We start from the raw sequence: 20,231 nt of genomic DNA, 5'->3' as shown, positions 1-20,231 counted from the left end.
CCCAAGTAAGTTTGTGATAAGTATGTCTCAATGGAGTTTCATTATCTCTTAATGAAGGAAGTAAAGATTGCATCCTTAAGGGCACAATCCTAACCAGGTCTACTCAGAAGTAAGCCCTATTTTGTTCAACGGGGCTTTCCTTACTCTCAGGAAAGTGTGATTAGATTTGCAGCCTTAAGACATATTTTCATCGAAAGTGGGTAGAACCACCTCTGTGTGTGTGTGTGTGTGTGTGTGTGTTGTACTCAAAAGGTCATAATGAAAAGATATTCAAGTACCTTTTGCACCATCACTTATCATCCCCCCCCCAAACGTACATGTTTTTACTACTGCACTGTTCTAACGTGCAAGCAGTGAACCCCATCTATAGCACGTCGCAGGCTGCGGAGCGTGACCATCAGCATCGTCCGAGAAGCGAACGTGACAAGGCGATGGCAAGAGCCAATGGGCAGGAGACCTCCTCGGGAGGGCTTCTCGCTCTTGGCTCCTACCGCCTGGCTGGGAAGGCGAACCGGTTGGTGCCTCCAGCAGAAATGAATGGCAGAGGCTGGGCTGGGTTGGGCTGGAGGTGGGCACTAAGACCGCGGCGGTTCGATCTCCGCCCAGGGTGGATTGCAGAAGCGGAGAGGAGGAGAGATCTCCGGGCGCGAGAGGAGGTTATAGGAAGAGCAGGGAGAGCAATGCTCCATCAAGGGTATAGCTGAGAGAAGAGGCGACACCTGCGAGAGGCAGAGGACGAGGTCTTCGCAGCCGAGCCTAGGAGAAAGTTCCCCTCCAAGACCGGTCCAATGAACATGTCAGTGTTGACTCTGCAAGAATACGAATTCGAGAAGCAGTTCAACGAGAATGAAGCGATCCAGTGGATGCAGGAGAACTGGTAGGTCGTGGGGGTGGTGATGGTGAGGGTGATGATGGCTCGCCTCGATGGCTGGTGCTCTCCAGCGCGCGCGGGTGCGTCTCTCTCTCTCTATGATGATCTCTATGGCATGGATTATACTGGAGCTGGGAGGGGGGAATGCGGGCGGCAAACGTGTTGGGAGGCGGAGGAGGCTGGCTCTGCTCTCCGGCTGCCTGTGCCTTCGGGTCTGCAGAGCACGTCTAGGTGAATGGATCCAGTGTTGGGAGACCTCGCGCGCTGAACAAGCCTCCCCACTGTCTGGGGACAGGCTCCCCTTGTGCGCTCGGTGCGCAATTATATAAGAGATATATACATCTCCCCGTTTGCTTTCTTGCTTTCTTTCTTTCTTCTTCTTCCACCAGCCGCTTCCTCCCCTCCTCCCGGTCGTTCCATTTTGCTCTGGGCCCCTCAGCCGCCTGCGATCTCAGCCCCTCGCATCTCCCTCTCAGCCCCTCGCAGCTCCTGTTTGTAGTGCTGCTCCATTTTGCCACCTGCTTGCGCGTGCACGCTTTGCCTCCCCACCCCTGAACTGTGTGACAAGGACGGAGAGGTGTGAGGGGGGGGGGGAGAAATCGAGACCCTACCACCGCCAGATCCATGCCAAAGACCCACTTTGGGGCGAACAAAAGCTGAGCAGCATCTCTGTCTCTGCTATTCACTCCTTGGATTCGTGTGGATCCGGGAATCAAAGCGTGGGGATCAGGGAGGAGGAGGAAGAGGAGGGGTTCAGGGTTGCTTGGAGGCAGGTCGAGTCTGGGAACTTCGACAGAGAGAAAGTAGTCATCATAGTCACTCCCCGTGTTCACATCAAAGCATCCTGACGAGGAGCAAACACTTTTTGCAGTGCCCACGATCAGGAGAGATTCCGATTGCTCAAGAGGGGTTTGTCCACTGGACAGACTCCTGGAATCACCGGTGCGTCTGACTTCCCTCTGATGCTCCCCCCATCTAGCCCCCATAGCTGAGTATAACGATGCTTCCATTTCTTGGCGTCACTTTTTTACAAGGTGTGATCAAAGAGCGACATGCAAAAGGAGAGGGGAATAGATGCCCTTATTCTGTCCTCGACCTCTGAAGCGTTGATGGGGAAGCCTCCTGCAAGGGAGAGTTTCGACCCCCCCCCCCCCGTCCGAAAAGGCATCTTTCAGGTTGATGATGAGCATCACTGGGAGGACTCAAAAAAAAAAAAAAAAAGTCTCTCCAGACAGCAGCTGGCAGCAGCATCTCCAGAGCTCGCATCAGCCAGCCAGCCAGAGACTACTCGATGTGATGCTCTCTCCAACCACACGCCTTGTGGGCGAATCAGTGGGAGAGGGAGAAGGAGAATGAGGTGACTCTATGGGAGGTGCGTGCCCAGGGGGCTTAATGCCGGAGCCAGGGCGCAGTCCCGGAACCGTGCGAATGAATGCCTCGGCGCATGTGCAGAGCGCCTTCCCCACACTCCAGACTCGACCCGGCGCTCGGGCTGGGTGTGACTGCTGGAGGGGCTGAGATCGGGCGGCTCGTTCGTGGTGGCAAGCGGGGGAGGAGAGATGCCCCTTTCCTTGCCCGCTTCCAGGTAGGGGGCGGGCTGGCTGGCCTGCTCCGGGCTGCACCCTCCACTCTCCCCGGCGCAAACGCGTGCCCGCTCCTAGTCAGGTTTAAATCTTCCACCCCGCCCCGCCTCTGCCCCCTTCCTCCCGCCCCTAGGCTGGGGTGGCGCTGCTGACGACGAGCCTTGTTCTCCCGCCCCACTGATCGCCTTTGCCAAACAGCCGATCCACCCTGGCAGGCCCGCGTGGCCCCTTCGTGATCCCACCGCGCTCTCCTGCCCCCTTTCTGGGCAGCCGCCAGCTGCAGGAGGCGGGGAGCGTGTGTGGGGTGAGGTTCCAGGCGTGGGGGAGCACCGGAGCACTCTGGTTGCCCAATGCGGCATGCCCTGGCCTCATGGCCTGATGATCACCCTGCGGGGCTGGGATGGCACTGGTGTGGGCAGAGCAGGCTGTTGCACAGCTGATACCTGGCAGATCAGGGACAAGAGGTTATCGATTGGGAAATGGTCTGGGATGGAGTTGTCTGGGTGTCTAGACAGGGTCTAGGTGCTGATTGTGGCAGGCCAAGCGGGGCCAACGACAAAGGTCGCTTTGAAAACTGGCTCTCCGTGCCTGGGAGCGGGGGCATTTTACAATTTGTCCTTCCCTCCCCTGCTGGGGTGCGCATGGAGATGCTGCATGTACCTCTGTTTCTCTTAAGCAGCGGCTACAACAAGTCCAAGCCTACTCTTGCCTTCAGGGGTGTAGGAGGGGATCTCCCTTCTTCACCCTTGTCCCCCTCTGCCCTTTTGCAAGTGGGGGGGGGGGCAGATCTTCAGACTTCTTTTTTCACTTTCACCTCTTCACCACTCCTGAGCCCAAAGTCCACTTGACAAACAAAAGAACAAAAAAATAAAGGGAGCTTATTTCCCCATATTTTGCTGCTATGGATGTGGGACAGGTGAGGGGGGACTACAACAGCAATTCTGGGAGGGGGCAGAACCCATATTCCAGCACATTTGTCCAGCTGTTGTTTGAGACTTGAGAACTGCATTGGGAATGGTACTAAGCAGCCCTTCATTTATTGAAAACGTTTATATCCCACCTTTTAAATTTTGTAAGTCATCCACATTCTTGCGTGTTTATGTATGAGAGTGCAAAGGATCTCGCCTCTCAGAGGGCCCTTAGTTCCCAGACCTGTATGGAAATTCTCATATCTCATACCATTGCACAGTTCTCCATGCTCCCCTCTCAACCATTTGTGGTACCTAATTTTTACAAAGGAACATGCTGGCTCTCAGTCCAGTCTGGGAATAGCACACTGACATGGAAACCACTTCCGCCAATCCTGCATCTTCATTGTTGTTACTCTGTGGCAGCTGCACAGAGCCATGCTGGAGTAATTTTGCTCAGAAAAGATGGGACATAAATCCAGTGGTTCCCAAACTGTGAGCTGTGGAAACAAGCCAGGGGGGCAGAGGAATCCTTGTGTAAAACCTGCTGCCCTATACAATGTATAGGATTGTTGCCCCAATGGGGAGCCATAGCCAATGGTCTGGTAGGTCAAGGGAGAAGCCAGCTGAAAAAGTTTGGGAACCACTGCATAAATCCATTAAATGACACTCAAGTTTCAGGGTGCACAGACACTTAAAATATTATGGCTAAGGGCCCAATCCTATCCAATTCTCCAATACTGGTGTAGTTGTGCCAGTGGGGTGTGTGCTTCATCCTATGGTGGAGGGACAGTCATTGGGGCCTTCTTAAGGTATGGGAACATGTGTTTCCTTACCACAGGGCTACACTGTGACTACACCGGAGCTGGAAAGTTGGATAGGATTGGATCCTAAGCCTCCGTTCACACAACAGGCTGTGGCCACCATTGCTTTTTGCTGACTGCTACTCACTCTTCTCAGTCATTGCTGTGTCCATGCAGTGGTATCTGGTCCCCCATTCTTTATGACTGCTGTGTGTCTTCCTCAAGTTCTATATAGTCATGTGTCTGGGAGCCATACAGTGACCACTTCAGGGCTTACTGCATGAGGAAGGCAGCAGTTGCCCATTGGCTCCTGCAGCAGATAGCCTAATTTTACCAACCTTTCTGCAACCATTCAGAAATTACCAGGCTTAACAGGGTTCAACTCCTGTTGCAAGAACCCATGTTGCTAAATGTCTGTGTGGAAAAGCCACTCAGATCTTTCCCTCCCAGATGTCCCTTAGAAGGGAGCATGATTATCTCATTATAAAGAGACATGAAGCTGGCCCTGTGCACTTGGTTCCAGTACAGAAGTACTTGCCATTAGGAAATAACTCTCCCAACACTCAATTAGTGGGTGAAGGGCACACAGGCATCTGGCTTCCTTTGTGATTACAGGCATCATGTATCAAGTTTCAAAGTGGTGATCATGAGAGTCCCAGTAATAAAGTTTGTATCTAAAAACCACATAGTGAAATGGGTGGATGTTGTGTGACAGCCTGGCTGTCAGAATCTACTTTCTGTTTAATTTGTAAAATGACATATCAGTAGTGTATCTGGGGGGGGGGCAAAATTGTAACTACTGCAGGTGCTGCAGTGTCCCATGTAAATGGCCTCTGCCACTCACCATTGGAGCCATTCCAGGCACCATTGGAGCATCTCCAGTACAGGGGATGCTGTTTGGTTCAGTGAGTTTACCTGCACGTTGATGTGCCTGTCTGTAATGGCTCCAGCAGCAAATGGGAAGGGCCACTTACACAGCATGTTACAGTACCTATAGTACTTACCACTTTGTCCTGCCTCTAGCTACACTTCTGTGACACGTACCTGTGCTGTAGGCTGCACAGAGGTTGCCTTTTTGATGGACAGAGATTGTTTTTCAATAGTTACGTAACAAAAATCAACAGGTCTTGCTTCTCCCTGTTTTCTCAGGTTTGTAGAAGCTCACCTGTTTATGTGTGCATCCATGCAGCGACTAAAGGCACTAACTCCACCCCCCACCCCCCACCCCCGAATACAAACCTTAAATGGAGCCTTTGATATGGCAACCTGGTCTCACCTCTAACCTTCACTGCATATCAAAACGATGAAGAAACTGAATGAAGAAATCATTACAAATAAATAGATGTGCCAAGGGCTGGCAATAGTTCTTCGCAGGTAAAGAGAAGACACCTCCAGGTCATAGTACATTCAGTAAAGCGGAATATTGCCAGCTTACAGATAGCAGAAAAAAAAAAATTCAGTTACACTTTAGAGTTCCAGGGCTCCACAGCAGCTTCTTAAGTAGACTATGGGGCCCAAGATCAGTAAGCCTTAGCTGAAACCAAGAACCAAATGTCGTTTTTCTAGTGTGGAAAATGACCTGACTCTGTATACCAATCTGGTACGTGTGATCAGTTTGCCAAAAGTTTTCCATTACAGTTTTGTAATGCAGTAAAAGTAGTTTTAGGAAAGTGAGCCAGAAGGCTTCCCCACATCTCTGCAACACTGTCTGGACACCATCATATTATATTTTTTATTCAGTATCAGCTTTTACCTTCTCCATTCTTCTTGGTTATCACATCCTTTTGCATCTTCACCTGTTTTCTCCTGACAGCGTGTTGCTCAGTGGTTTTCAGTCTTCCCTCTTCTGTTTCCCACATGATGTAATTTTTCCTTCAGCTACCACATCTCTCCCCTAGTTTGTGTCCCACCTTTCATTTTCAGAATCCACTTTGTGCCTCTCGCGCACCGTCTGTCATGTACTAATTCCTGGATTTCGTGTATGCGCATGCACACACCATTTATGTATCCTAGCCTATATATTAGTGGTGAACCTCCCCAGCCCCATGCCTGGGGCAAAGGTCCACAATGGCATCCCCCCATGGGCTGTTGCCACTCCCCCCATGCGAAAATCCCTCCTCTCACTCACCTGAGGCTCATGGAGCCTTGCACGACCCAGGGCTGCATCGGGGAAGCCTCTCTGAGGTTCCCCAACTCTATAAATTGTGCTTCCAGAAAACTGGAAGCATAGTTTCTGACCCTTTCAGGAGCCTCAGAGAGGCTTCCATGGGGTCCTAGAGGCTCATGCCTGGAGTATTTGCCCCATCAGACCTAATGGTTGGTCTGCAACTGCTATATATGCCTTCTCCATATATAGGTTGCCTGCTGTTTTACCTCCATCCATTCATTTAGCTTCTTCCACAATGTTTTTTTCCCCTGCTGTCTTTTCCCCAATACTATTGCAATAAGGGTTGAGAGGTTGGCTCAGGTCTCCAAGACTATTGCAGTATAGATGCATTACACTTGAAATATTGGGCATCTAGGAAATGTCAAATAGAGACAGTATCTTCAAAAATGTCACAATCCAGCTTTTGCCAATGTTGGGTTAGCAAATAGCTAATATTGGGTTTGCTACTCATGACAGTCCCATAACTCTGGAGTAACTCTTCAGCTGCCACAGTGTGGCCTTTGTGATGTTCTGAAAAGCAACACATTTAAGCCATAGCTAAATGTTATCCTCAGACTCCCTAAAGATTCTGAGGAAGGGTACTTTGGAAAGGTGCTGAGTTGCCTGGTTTTTATACCATTGGTTTGTGCTACTTATTTTAAATTCTTGGTAGTCTCAGTGGTTCTTGCTTGTCTCTCTTGCTGCTAAATGGAGAAAAAATTTGGAGGGGGGGATTGAGTTGGTTTGGCTATGTGTTACATTAATGCTTGTCACCAGATGAAACCTTGTAGCTACTCTATAGTGCTTACAGCAGGGGCATAGCTAGGTCATTTGATACCTGGGGCCCATAAAATATTGTCATCCCATGCGATATAATTAATATATTATATTAATTAATTCACATTTTTATACTACCCTCCTCTAAGCAGCTCAGGGTGGTGTACATGGTTCCTCCCCTTATTTTGTCCTCAGAACAACCCTGTGAGGTAGGTGAGACAGAGATTAATAGTCATGACATGAAATGAATAATAATAATGGCCAGAAAATGAATGCAGTGAATATTTCCCCACAAGCAATGGATGAAATTCTGCATCAAATGGTATATAACATGATGGTATTATTCCTAAAAGTCACATTTTCCAGAATTTTGGTCACTAGGAAGATTGTGGGGGATCCAGGCTTGGGGGGGGGGAAAGAAAGGGAGATTGTGGGGGATCCAGGCTTGGAGGGGGGGAGAAAGGGAAGTTTGGAGGAGGGGGAGAATAAGGGAGATTGTGGGGGGGATCCAGGTTTGGAGGAGGAGGAGAAAGGGAGATTGTGGGGGGGGGTCCAGGTTTGGTGGAGGGAGTAAGGGAGATTGTGGGGGATCCAGGCTTGGAGGAGGGAGAGTAAGCATATCAATATCAGGACTCACCCAGCTTTGCAAGTCTAAAAACAAGTAAAAATTCACCTTACAGCTGAAGCCTCTGTATTATTCTTTTGGGGGGTGGTGGTGCTGCCTTCTGGAACATTTGTTGAGCTCCACTTTCATCAGATGGGGACCGTGCAGCCAGCCTTGCATTCCTCGTTGCCTGACATGACCAGCAGCCAAGGCACGTTTGCCTACTTGCGAGTAAATGTGACCGTGTGGCTTCCTTTCGTTTTCCATAGGGCTCAATACATTCCTCAGCTTGGAAGGAGGGACTTTCTTCTTGGGTGTTTATCGGGGGCTGCTTTCATTGGACAGGAACCGTTCTGGTGTCATTTGATTCCTCTCAGCCTGCCCTTTCTAACGGACTAAAGCAAGTCTGCCTGCTCACGAGAAAACGCGCAATATGGCTTGGTTTCACTTTCCATAGGGCTCCATACATTTTTTTGTTTCTGGTTTTTTGGCCATAACTTTTGATGGAAATGGGATATTCCACTCTGGTTTTTTGCATTGCATTCAGCTGGAAATTCCACATCCAACGATATATGGCATGATAGCGTTACTCCTAACCTTTGTGATATTAGCGATGTTGGGTCATTTGTGGTGTCACCCCACCAAGGGTGGTACCCCGGGCGGACCGCCCCCCACCCCTCTCTAGCAACCCCACTGGCTTGCAGTATATTATCAGAAACTTTATTGCTTATGTTTTAAACTTTATCCCTTCCTCCCTCCAGTGAACTTTTATTTAAAGTTCCTAGACATTTCCCAGGTACTGGACGAGCCTAGATTTACATAACTTCAGTAGCGGAACTACGAGTATTTCTCAGTGGTATTCTTGTTATGTTCAAAGGAAAATGTATTAGTTTTTATAGCATGCAAAGTTCCAGGGTTCTGTTTGTTTTATCTGCAATTACTTTCATATGCTGTGATTTCCAACAGCTAGTTGCCGTGTTGAAACATCTCAAATATTTTGATAGCAAAAGCTATAATGATGTTTTTGACAATACAATCACTATATGAGCATTTCTGAATTGCAGATAAGGCATTTCAAGTGTAATGTATCAATAGTGTAAGAGTCAGTAGCAATGTGGAGCACTAAGTCAAATGAAGTTTTATGATCTTGGGGTATGATTTAGCAGAGTTTCAGTCAGGCTCTGCTGTGCTTATTTAATGACCTTGCAAAGGTCATGTAACTGCCTCTGTTTCTCTTGCTGTAATATGAAGGTAATTATTATTTTTACCCCAAGGAGGATTAACTACTTAATATTTCTGGAATGGTCTGGGAACATGCAAAAGGCAAGCTGTGGCATTGCCTATGAATAACTAGCAACAAACACCATCATTATAAAAATCCCTTGGGTACCTTAATTTGCTGCACAACTTTTATCTGCTGGGATCCCAATAATGTTTAACTCCTACTATCTAACCTCCTGGGGGAAATTGTGGCTTCCGTACTGCTTCCTTCCAGCTTCAGATATTAGATCAGCTGTGTGTCAGCTGCAATTTGTAATTCTTGTGTGTTTTGTTAAAGGGCCCAGTGAATCAAGTTCTCAAGTTTAATTTTAAAATGCTCTCGGATCATATAGAAAATAGAATGGAATCCAGGCTCTGGAGATATCCACTAAATTTCTTGAAAGCACTAGAATAATCTCTTCTCTTTGAAGAGGATTCTCTGCGTGTTAATATCAGAAATCCACTTGGCTAGTGGAACAATTCATGTTTAATATTCATATTTCCAGGCTTAAGAATGTATACCAGAGATGGTCTGCAATGGTACAGCTGCTTTGTTTTGCAAACAGATGCTGCAGATATAACTTTATGGGAGGACCCATAGCTCTGTGGTAGAGCACATGCTTGGTTTACGTTGCACGTAATGCGTGCACGTTGGGGGAAGAATACCAGGCAAATCTCTAACAAAAACCCTTGACTTCCGACGGGCGGACTTCCCTCAAATGAGGAGGCTGGTTAGAAGGAGGTTGAAAGGGAGGGTAAAAAGAGTCCAGTCTCTCCAGAGTGCATGGAGGCTGCTTAAAACAACAGTAATAGAGGCCCAGCAGAGGTGTATACAGCAAAGAAAGAAGGGTTCCACTAAATCCAGGAGAGTGCCCGCATGGCTAACCAGCCAAGTTAGAGAGGCTGTGAAGGGCAAGGAAGCTTCCTTCCGTAAATGGAAGTCTTGCCCTAATGAAGAGAATAAAAAGGAACATAAACTGTGGCAAAAGAAATGTAAGAAGGTGATAGGGGAGGCCAAGCGAGACTATGAGGAACGCATGGCCAGCAACATTAAGGGGAATAATAAAAGCTTCTTCAAATATGTTAGAAGCAGGAAACCCGCCAGAGAAGCGGTTGGCCCTCTGGATGGTGAGGGAGGGAAAGGGGAGATAAAAGGAGACTTAGAGATGGCAGAGAAATTAAATGAGTTCTTTGCATCTGTCTTCACGGCAGAAGACCTCGGGCAGATACCGCTGCCCGAACGGCCCCTCCTGACCGAGGAGTTAAGTCAGATAGAGGTTAAAAGAGAAGATGTTTCAGACCTCATTGATAAATTAAAGATCAATAAGTCACCGGGCCCTGATGGCATACACCCAAGGGTTATTAAGGAATTGAAGAATGAAGTTGCAGATCTCTTCACTAAGGTATGCAACTTGTCCCTCAAAACGGCCACGGTACCAGAAGATTGGAGGATAGCAAATGTCACGCCTATTTTTAAAAAGGGAAAGAGGGGGGACCAGGGAAACTATAGGCCAGTCAGCCTAACATCCATACCGGGTAAGATGGTGGAATGCCTCATCAAAGATAGGATCTCAAAACACATAGACGAACAGGCCTTGCTGAGGGAGAGTCAGCATGGCTTCTGTAAGGGTAAGTCTTGCCTCACGAACCTTATAGAATTCTTTGAAAAGGTCAACAGGCATGTGGATGCGGGAGAACCCATGGACATTATATATCTGGACTTTCAGAAGGCGTTTGACACGGTCCCTCACCAAAGGCTACTGAAAAAACTCCACAGTCAGGGAATTAGAGGACAGGTCCTCTCGTGGATTGAGAACTGGTTGGAGGCCAGGAAGCAGAGAGTGGGTGTCAATGGGCAATTTTCACAATGGAGAGAGGTGAAAAGCGGTGTGCCCCAAGGATCTGTCCTGGGACCGGTGCTTTTCAACCTCTTCATAAATGACCTGGAGACAGGGTTGAGCAGTGAAGTGGCTAAGTTTGCAGACGACACCAAACTTTTCCGAGTGGTAAAGACCAGAAGTGATTGTGAGGAGCTCCAGAAGGATCTCTCCAGACTGGCAGAATGGGCAGCAAAATGGCAGATGCGCTTCAATGTCAGTAAGTGTAAAGTCATGCACATTGGGGCAAAAAATCAAAACTTTAGATATAGGCTGATGGGTTCTGAGCTGTCTGTGACAGATCAGGAGAGAGATCTTGGGGTGGTGGTGGACAGGTCGATGAAAGTGTCGACCCAATGTGCGGCGGCAGTGAAGAAGGCCAATTCTATGCTTGGGATCATTAGGAAGGGTATTGAGAACAAAACGGTTAGTATTATAATGCCGTTGTACAAATCGATGGTAAGGCCACACCTGGAGTATTGTGTCCAGTTCTGGTCGCCGCATCTCAAAAAGACATAGTGGAAATGGAAAAGGTGCAAAAGAGAGCAACTAAGATGATTACGGGGCTGGGGCACCTTCCTTATGAGGAAAGGCTATGGCGTTTGGGCCTCTTCAGCCTAGAAAAGAGATGCTTGAGGGGGGACATGATTGAGACATACAAAATTATGCAGGGGATGGACAGAGTGGATAGGGAGATGCTCTTTACACTCTCACATAATACCAGAACCAGGGGACAGCCACTAAAATTGAGTGTTGGGCGGGTTAGGACAGACAAAAGAAAATATTTCTTTACTCAGCGCGTGGTCGGTCTGTGGAACTCCTTGCCACAGGATGTGGTGCTGGCGTCTAGCCTAGACGCCTTTAAAAGGGGATTGGACGAGTTTCTGGAGGAAAAATCCATTATGGGGTACAAGCCATGATGTGTATGCGCAACCTCCTGATTTTAGGAATGGGTTAAGTCAGAATGCCAGATGTAGGGGAGAGCACCAGGATGAGGTCTCTTGTTATCTGGTGTGCTCCCTGGGGCATTTGGTGGGCCGCTGTGAGATACAGGAAGCTGGACTAGATGGGCCTATGGCCTGATCCAGTGGGGCTGTTCTTATGTTCTTATGTTCTTATGTACTGAAGTTTCCAGGTTCAGTTCCTGTTATCTCCAGGTAGGGCAGAGAAATGTACATCTCTGAAATACTGGAAAGTTACTATCGGCAATACTAAGCTGATAGACCAGTGTTTCTCAAACTGTGGGTCGGGAACCATTAGGTGGGTCATGAGCTAATTTCAGGTGGGTTCCCATTCATTTCAATATTTTATTTTTAATATATTAAACTTGATGCTACCATGGTATGTGACTGCATTTGGGGAAATGTTACTGACCAGCACTTTTAACAAGCTACTATGTATATTCTTTTCACAATGATTGTAAATGGGACTTACTCCTAGGTAAGTGTGAATAGGATTGCAGCCTAGGATAGCAAAAAATTTTCCTGCTTGATGATGTCACTTCTGCCTATGACATCACTTTTGGTGGGTCCTGACAGATTCTCATTCTATGGTTTCATTCAGTATAAGGCAGTATAAGTATGTTTATAAGCTCATTGGAGTTCCTGCCATCAGAGGTTGGGTGCAAGGGGATAGGGCCTTGTCTATAGTGGGACACTCTCCCCAAAAACATTCATTTGGCGCCCTTTCTTCTTTCTATTATTAGACAGAAATTAAAATGCTTTTATTTGCTCAGGACTTTGGTGAGCTTGGAGGTTGCTTTAATGCTGGTGTATATTTGTGTGTTTTACTTTGCTGCTTCTATGCAATGTTTTAGCTTGTTTTTATCATTGTTAAGCCACCTTCTGTGCCTGTTTTGGTGGAAAGATAGGCTATAAATATTCTGAATAAAGTTCATTAATTAATAAAGTATATAATATCCTCATTTCCCCCAAAAAAGATTACGTTAGCAAAAGAAATCAAACTATTATGGAAAAATCATTCTTCTAGGTTGGTCTGTCATTTTCTGGAGGGCCAGATGAGGTTGCTTAAGAAGCTGGCTATGCAGGCTGCTGGCTGTCTATCACTGTAGTATAATCTAATAAAGGACAACAATTGTTGCAATATATAATGCAAATATAGTACATACAATATAACTGCAATCTGTTAGATATGCACACTTAAATCCCATTGAAATCAATGTGATGGGTGCTTCTGTGCTGGATTGTGGCTAAAAACCTGGATCTTAATAGCCCTGAATGAATATCCCAGCAAGGTATAAGGTACAGTCTACTTTCTAATGGTTGCCCTAGTAAATCTGTATATCAAAGAGGCTTGTGTATAGTTTCATACAACATGGATGTGTATTGAAAAACAGCAACCTCCATGTCTCCCACTCCCTGAAGTCTTGAATCCATGTTGCTATCTTTACAATTGGCTCAAGCCTACTGACTTGCTGAGGGCCGGTAACCATGGTTTGATCCTGGTTTAGTAAAATAGAGTTAGAACAAACCATAGTTCAAACATGTATCATTATGTACAAGTGCAAAGTTCACAACAAAGAGCTGTGGTTTGCTCCTAGTGAAAGCAAAAGCATTGACTCTTCTTCCCTGTGCAGAAGAACCAACTCCCTCAAAAATCCCACATAACTTCTGACTTGCTTAAGCTTCTGTCTGTTAACACCAATGAGTGTTTCAAGCTTTGATTCAGGACAGAGATGAAAGCATCCAGATAACTGAAATCTAAATCTGGGTGTTGTCTGCATGTTCATGATAGCTTATTTCAAAACTTAAGTCTTCCAGGAATTTCATATAGATGTTAAATAGGATTGATTTCTGTAGGACACCTCAGTACTGTACAATCTCGCAAGAGCTGATATGGGACTCCAAAGGCTATCTTCTGTTTCCAGTTGGACACAATGGATCAAAACCAGCAAAGAGCATGTTTTTATAAAGCTGCCTTATTCTGAGTCAGACCATTGGTCTGTCTAGCCTAGTATTTTTGCCCTGCAGTGGTTTCCAGTGTCTTGGGGCAGGTGGTTTTTTTTTGGGGGGGTTTTTTTTTTTTTAAATACCTCTACCTGATGCTGAAAATTGGACTTGGAATCTTTTGCATGTGAACCATGTGCTCTAGCATGGAGCTATGACCCCTTTCTTCACTTCCACAAAAAAACTGAAAATGATGTAAAAGAGTAGAGTGGTCCATGGTATCAAAAACTGGTGAGAGTTTGAACAAGATTAATTCAGCTGTGTTATCTCTGTCTTGTTCAAGAGGAAGGTAATCCATCAGGCCGACCAAGGCCATCTCTGTCCTGTATCCAAGTCAAAAGCCAGATTGAAATTGTCCAGATAGGATTGTCATGCTTGGAGTTGCTTTTGACCAGTTTGCAATCAAGTCTAAAACTGGTTAAAATTCTTCGGGGGGGGGGGGGAATACAAGAGACACCAGCAGACAGTCTCAGGAAAAGATGCTGTGTTGGGATGAATAGGAACAATTGTTATCCTCCTGCCAAATATAAGAGAATGAATACTTTTAAATGTGCCTCTTTATCCAATTAGTAGGGGACATTGTGGTGCTGTTTTGCAATTGAATATACATGTAATCAATTGGTTAAGATTTAAATCAGTGGTTCTCAAATGTTTTAGAACCAGGACCCACTTTTTAGAATGACAAATCGGTTGGAACCCACCAGAAGTGATGTCATTAAACTGGAAGTGATGTCATGGCAAGAAGTGAAATCAAACAGGAACATTTTTAACAGCCACCCATAGAACAAAATCAAATCTAAGTAAGTAAGTAAGTTAAAGTTTACAGTAAGTGGAAGTTTAGAAAATTATTTAAAATAAAAAGGAACCCTCCTAACCCTCCCAAGCTGTTGCTGATGTGTTTAAAATAAATAAATAAATAAAACCCAAAACATCTCAAGGCTGCAATCCTATCCACGCTTACCCAGGAGTAAGCCCCATTGACTATCATTGTTGAAAGCATATACATAGTAGCCTTTTAAGAGCACAGATCTGTAACATTTCCCCAAATGCAGTCACATTCCATGGAAGCTTCAAGTCTAATATATTACAGATTAAATACACATTGAAATGAATGAAGACACACCTGAAATTGGCTTGTGACCTACCTAGTGGGTCCCAACCCACAGTTTGAGAAATGCTGATTTAGATGGTCAATTGATTAAATAAATCTTAATCAGATATGAGCCTTGACAGTTGTAATTGGCAAGGTCTCTTAATATCAAATAATTGTTTGATATAAATACAAATGGTATTTATTAGGGAGGAATGCTTAGTGGTTTTCACAGCTTCAGCAAATGCTTCAGCTAACCCTTTTCATGTCCATTAAAAAACCCATTATATGCAGCTATAGCACCTTTATTCATTGCAGAAGATTTGTTTTAGAAGCAGCATGGCCCTTTTGTATCCTTGAGGGCTCAAGCAAACAAAAAAAAGTTTGTAAAGTTATCAATTATGACTGGCATAGTATTCATAAGGGGGGGAAAAGGACAGAACCACCAATTAAAGCTGTTCCTTTTACTATTAAACTAGTTTACTATTAAACTATTGTTACTAGTTAAAGTAACAAGGGTATGAATAACTTTGTTTAAAGTGGCTGATGCCTTACCAAAAGACAGGAACAGATATGCAACCACAAACATAGGCAGCTGTGGTCCTGAACCCACTTACTAGAGAGTTAGCTCCATCAAACATGAGGAATACTTCTGAGTCAACATGCGCATAATTGTGCTGCACTTCACATCTATGTAATGACCCATTGACCATTCATAATATGGCTGCCTTTCTTAGGCTAGAGGCATTGTTCTGTTGAAACATAATTGAAGTTAATGGGGTGGTGAAACACACCCAAGAAAAATACAACCTCCTTAACCCATTTTTGCCTGGCCCACAGGTATACACATTTTGTCCCTGTTACGTATATGCAACGTTGGGCAGAAATGGCCTAAAATGCTTTCCTGCATCAGTATTGTTCAGGAAAAGTCTGATCCAATTCCTACAGGCGTCATTTGGGATATGTTAATGGGAGTTGTTGGTGAACCTTCAGTGATCAAACAGTATTGCCTTGATACCCAATAGGTTTTTATTCATTTTTGTCCCACGATTTCTCCCAAGAGCTCTGTGCATGATTTTTCCTCTCCTACCCCGCCCCTGCAATTTTGGGGATGACTGTTTTTACAGTAGGGACAAAGGGCAAACTCTATTTGGGGGTATCACATTCAGGGAACATTTCAAGAAAATGTCATTTCTGTAAGCACATAAATGTTTTACCTCTTGAGTGACTTGACGGAGGCATATGAGTTTGTTGCTGTGCTTGCCCTGTGGAGAACTTGAACTGTAACATTGTGGCTGTCAAATGATGAGGAAATTCTTATTTGTGAGGATCCCCTGCATGCAACATTTTGGTCATTTGTTTTAGTGGTTGCCTTTTTGCCACTAGTTTGCTTATTAAGGGCCAAATCCTATCCAGTTTTCCAGGGCTAGTGCAGCTGTGCCAATGGGGTGTGCCCTGCATCCTATGGTGGAGAGGCAATCATAGAGGCCTCTCTATGAGAACTTTTGTTCCCTTACCTCGGGGATGCATTGCACCGGTGCTGGGAAGTTGGTTAGGATTGGGCCCTTAATTTGAGTTTTTTTGTTTTTAAAGGTTGATTATTGTAAGCCCCCCTGAATTGTATCAGAAGGGCAGGGTATACATTTTAAAAATTAATATTCTTGCACACTGTGGTGGACGTAATTCTCACAGCATGTTGGTCTGAAAACTATTGCTATAAAATATCCTGTTGTTTCTATGTGTAAGCAATTACTGTCTTCCAAGTAGTGTAATGAAAGATTTCTTCAAGCATTCTTTTCACATTCTCTTATACCCCTTGCAAAGAGAAAATGGAAGCCTGTTGGAGGACACTGTCAATGTCTCACTTTTTTTTTTTTAACAAAAATTTCAAAACAAGAAGTTGTATTTGAGGATTTTTATCTGTGCGCAATCTTAGGAGAACACATAGTTCAAATTATTTGAATGTATGGTGAACTCTTGTCTTAAAGAACAACGCATTGCTGCAAGCACCACAGAAAGCAGTGGAGCACAGTGTGTCTAGTGACGCATGTTTTCAGCATAGGGGTGCTTAAGGGGATTTGGGATCCAACACTCAGAGCAGTGTTTCATCAGCCATGAAATTGATGAGGAATCCATTAAAACCATTTGACTTGATTTTCTTTGACTCACAAAACAAGCTCATGAAATACGGAATGTCTTGTAAATTGTGAAGACTGCTCAGGAATCAATGAAATAAGCCTCTTCCAAAACGAAACATGTACAGTAGTCATTCAATTGAATTTCTGTGTGGCCATGAAGGGTATGCCATCCTTGTTTCTCCGGCCCTACTCCCATTTCTATATGCTTTTCCCTTATCTGTATTCTGTATCCAAAACATGAATGTGTACCACATGGATGATGGCCGGATCCCAAAGGATCTCCTCTATGGAGAACTCGTGCAGGGAAAGCGCCCTACAGGTAGACCACAGCTGTGATACAAGGACATCTACAAGGGGGATCTGAAGGCCTTAGGGATGGACCTCAACAGGTGGGAAACCCTGGCCTCTGAGCGGCCCGCTTGGAGGCAGGCTGTGCAGCATGGCCTTTCCCAGTTTGAAGAGACACTTGGCCAACAGACTGAGGCAAGGAGGCAAAGAAGGCCCATAGCCAGGGAGACAGACCAGGGACAGACTGCACTTGCTCCCAGTGTGGAAGGGATTGTCACTCCCGAATCGGCCTTTTCAGCCACACTAGACACTGTTCCAGAACCACCATTCAGAGCCTTTCGAGACTGAAGGTTGCCAACTAACTAACTAACCACATGTTTCCAAAATGTCTGGAAGTGTATTATAGTCTGTTTTTGCTTCCAGAGGAAGAAAGTGGGCCAAAACAGATGAGAAATGTGTGTACTTATTACAAACAAGTCTGCTTGCATATTAATGTATCCTTGGTACAGCGGACTCCCCATCTTTAAGGCAGTGAGTATGAACCTTCAGTATTCCTATTATGAATGCAGAAAGGCTTGCATTGACAAGTAGTTCCTGTTGATGTGATTACATGAACTCAGAGGAAGAATATGTACAATTCTATGTGATGTAACTAGCGCACAGCTTGATAGACACCTACTCCGGGCGCTACACTAAGGGTGGCACATGACTATGCCCAGGCAACACCCTAGTTATGGAGGAGGCGCTGGTGACTTTGTGCCCCCAATTCCTCCTCCTATGAAAGCTCCCCTTGAAGGGGATCCTCCACAGAAGAAGGAACGGGAGGCGTGAAGCTGCTGTAGTGATCCTTCCTCCGGGTAGAATCCAGAAGTGACTGTCTTGTACTACAAACACCGCAAGGCAGTCCCTTCCAGGCTCTCCCTGGAAAAGGAAGTGCTGGTGGCTTCATTTTCCTCCCCCTGTTCCTTTTCCTCTGAAGGCTCCTGTTGAAGGGGAGCTTCCACCAGAGAACGAACAGAGAGTGTGAAGCCACTGTAGCAAGCATCCTCCTCCAGGGAGGACCTGGAAGTGATGTCATGTGATGTTGTGATGTCACGTGACACTGTGATGTCACTGCCATTGGAGCTGGGGCAGTGTGTTACACCTCTGCTCAACACTGTGGCTCCTCTTTATGTGGGACATCTCCACTTTCATTTAAAAAAATAAAGCTGTCCAACTTGCTGGCGTGTTCTTTATGCCTTTTCTTCTTTTTATGCCTTCTTTATGCCTTCTGTAGGAGGAACAAAGGAGGCTTCCTCACTGTCAGACCATGGGTCCATTAGCTCAGTCTTGTCAATACTGACTGGCAGTGAAACTGGTTCTCCAGTGTTTCATGCAGGCATTTTTTCTATGTCCTACTTTGGAGATGCTGGGGATTGGACCTGGGATCTTGTGCACACAAAGCACATGCTTTTTTTTTTATCAAGCGGTCACTCCTCCCTAAATTCCCATGTCTGTAATCCTAGGGAGATTTAGGCTAATCCTCCAAATTGTTACTCTTGCCCTGAAGTCAGTGATTTTGACATAGTGGCACAACATTGCTTCATGAAACTGTGCATCCCTCTGGTAGAAGGGAAGCTCTCTTTGGGAAACCTCTATCAACTTCTCATTGAAGAAGAGGTTGAGCTGGCCAAATGAATGTATATACAAATTGTACTTAATGAATTTTAAGGTGCAATTCTGGTACTTTCAATTCTCTCTACTGTTTAAATTTGACTAAATTGGTTTGTGCGTGAGAGATTTTGGCAGTTTATGGCTGCCTTACTGATTTGAAAGCAGCATCACATTTTGCTCTAGATGTTGGTTTTATCGAGGTGGAATAAAGGTGAAAGCTTAGCAAATAAGTCATCATAATAGCAAGTGGTTTTCCTTTCTGGGCACACCCATAAAACAAACTTAAGTTGGTATAAAATCAGTATAAGAAAAGGTTTGCCTTCCCACCCCCAAACACTGAGAATTTTAGTTTGATGGGAGTGTTAAGAAATTTCTAGTTCACCTTGCAGAACTACCATTTCCAGAAGTTTCTGGGGAGCTGTTAAACTAAACTATAACATTTAAACCCAGTTCTGTGATGTAAATATGACCTCTTCCATCCTTAGTTATCCACAAACATCCAGCTGAACAAATTACAGCCCTGCCCTAAATAAACATTCTCTCCTTTTCTCAAATTCTTACCCGCACTGCAAAGCACACCTACAAGTTTCTGCAAGGTTGTGGGCCCCAACTACATGATGCTGCAAGCTCATTACCATATGGAAAAAATAATGCAAAATGTTTGTTCAGGCTTGAGAATGTTGTTTGCATACTTACTTCCCCGCCACGAGAGGTGTCTGGATATTGTAAGATCCTGTGACATTTTCTGGAGCCCATCTGAAGCAGTGTTGCAACAGAAAAAGCAATATTCTGAATGGTGAGCTGCTGGCTGACAGCCCAGTCCTGAGCTGCACACGCAGGGCTGCAGCGGCGCCAAAAATTACTGCCGCTACATCTACTGCGCCACAGGCAGCCACTGCGGCCTCCTCAGAAGAAGGGGTCTTTCGTTCCCTCCCACCAGGGAAAGCAAGTAGCTCCACAATGGGGCTACTCGATTCTACAACTTGAGGGTCAGCATAGAATTTAGAGCCTCCATGTCAGGCAGACAGGAGGCTCAGGATCTGGTGGAGCAAAGCTCATTGGGCTCTCTCATATCTTGGAATTATGTTCAAGGTTTGCATATTTTCTCTTCTGTCATTTGCAGTGAATGAGTTTCTAGGTGAGAAAAACACGCTTGTTTTTGATCATCGCTTGTTTAATGATATCAGTTCCTGCTGAATGACATCACTTCCAACCCTCAGTATGTGTCATGAATGCTATTTGGCTTGCTGTATGGATAGAGTTTGAC

At 45.4% G+C, this 20,231-nt stretch overlaps 1 protein-coding gene across 1 annotated transcript in view; it reads left to right on the top strand.

Moving 5' to 3' along the window:
• Positions 1-709: 709 nt before the first annotated feature.
• The window catches only part of ELOVL6 (ELOVL fatty acid elongase 6), a 103,187-nt gene continuing 83,665 nt past the window's right edge, over positions 710-20,231 (top strand). The window contains exon 1 of the mRNA XM_066631984.1: positions 710-877. Coding sequence (XP_066488081.1) covers positions 789-877 — 89 coding nt within the window. The 5' untranslated portion in view covers positions 710-788. The remainder of the gene's footprint in view (positions 878-20,231) is intronic.

Source organism: Tiliqua scincoides, chromosome 6, assembly GCF_035046505.1.
Source record: "Tiliqua scincoides isolate rTilSci1 chromosome 6, rTilSci1.hap2, whole genome shotgun sequence".
NCBI lineage: Eukaryota > Metazoa > Chordata > Lepidosauria > Squamata > Scincidae > Tiliqua > Tiliqua scincoides.
Note: the sequence above shows the minus strand (reverse complement) of the source record. Positions and strands in the feature narration are given on the sequence as shown.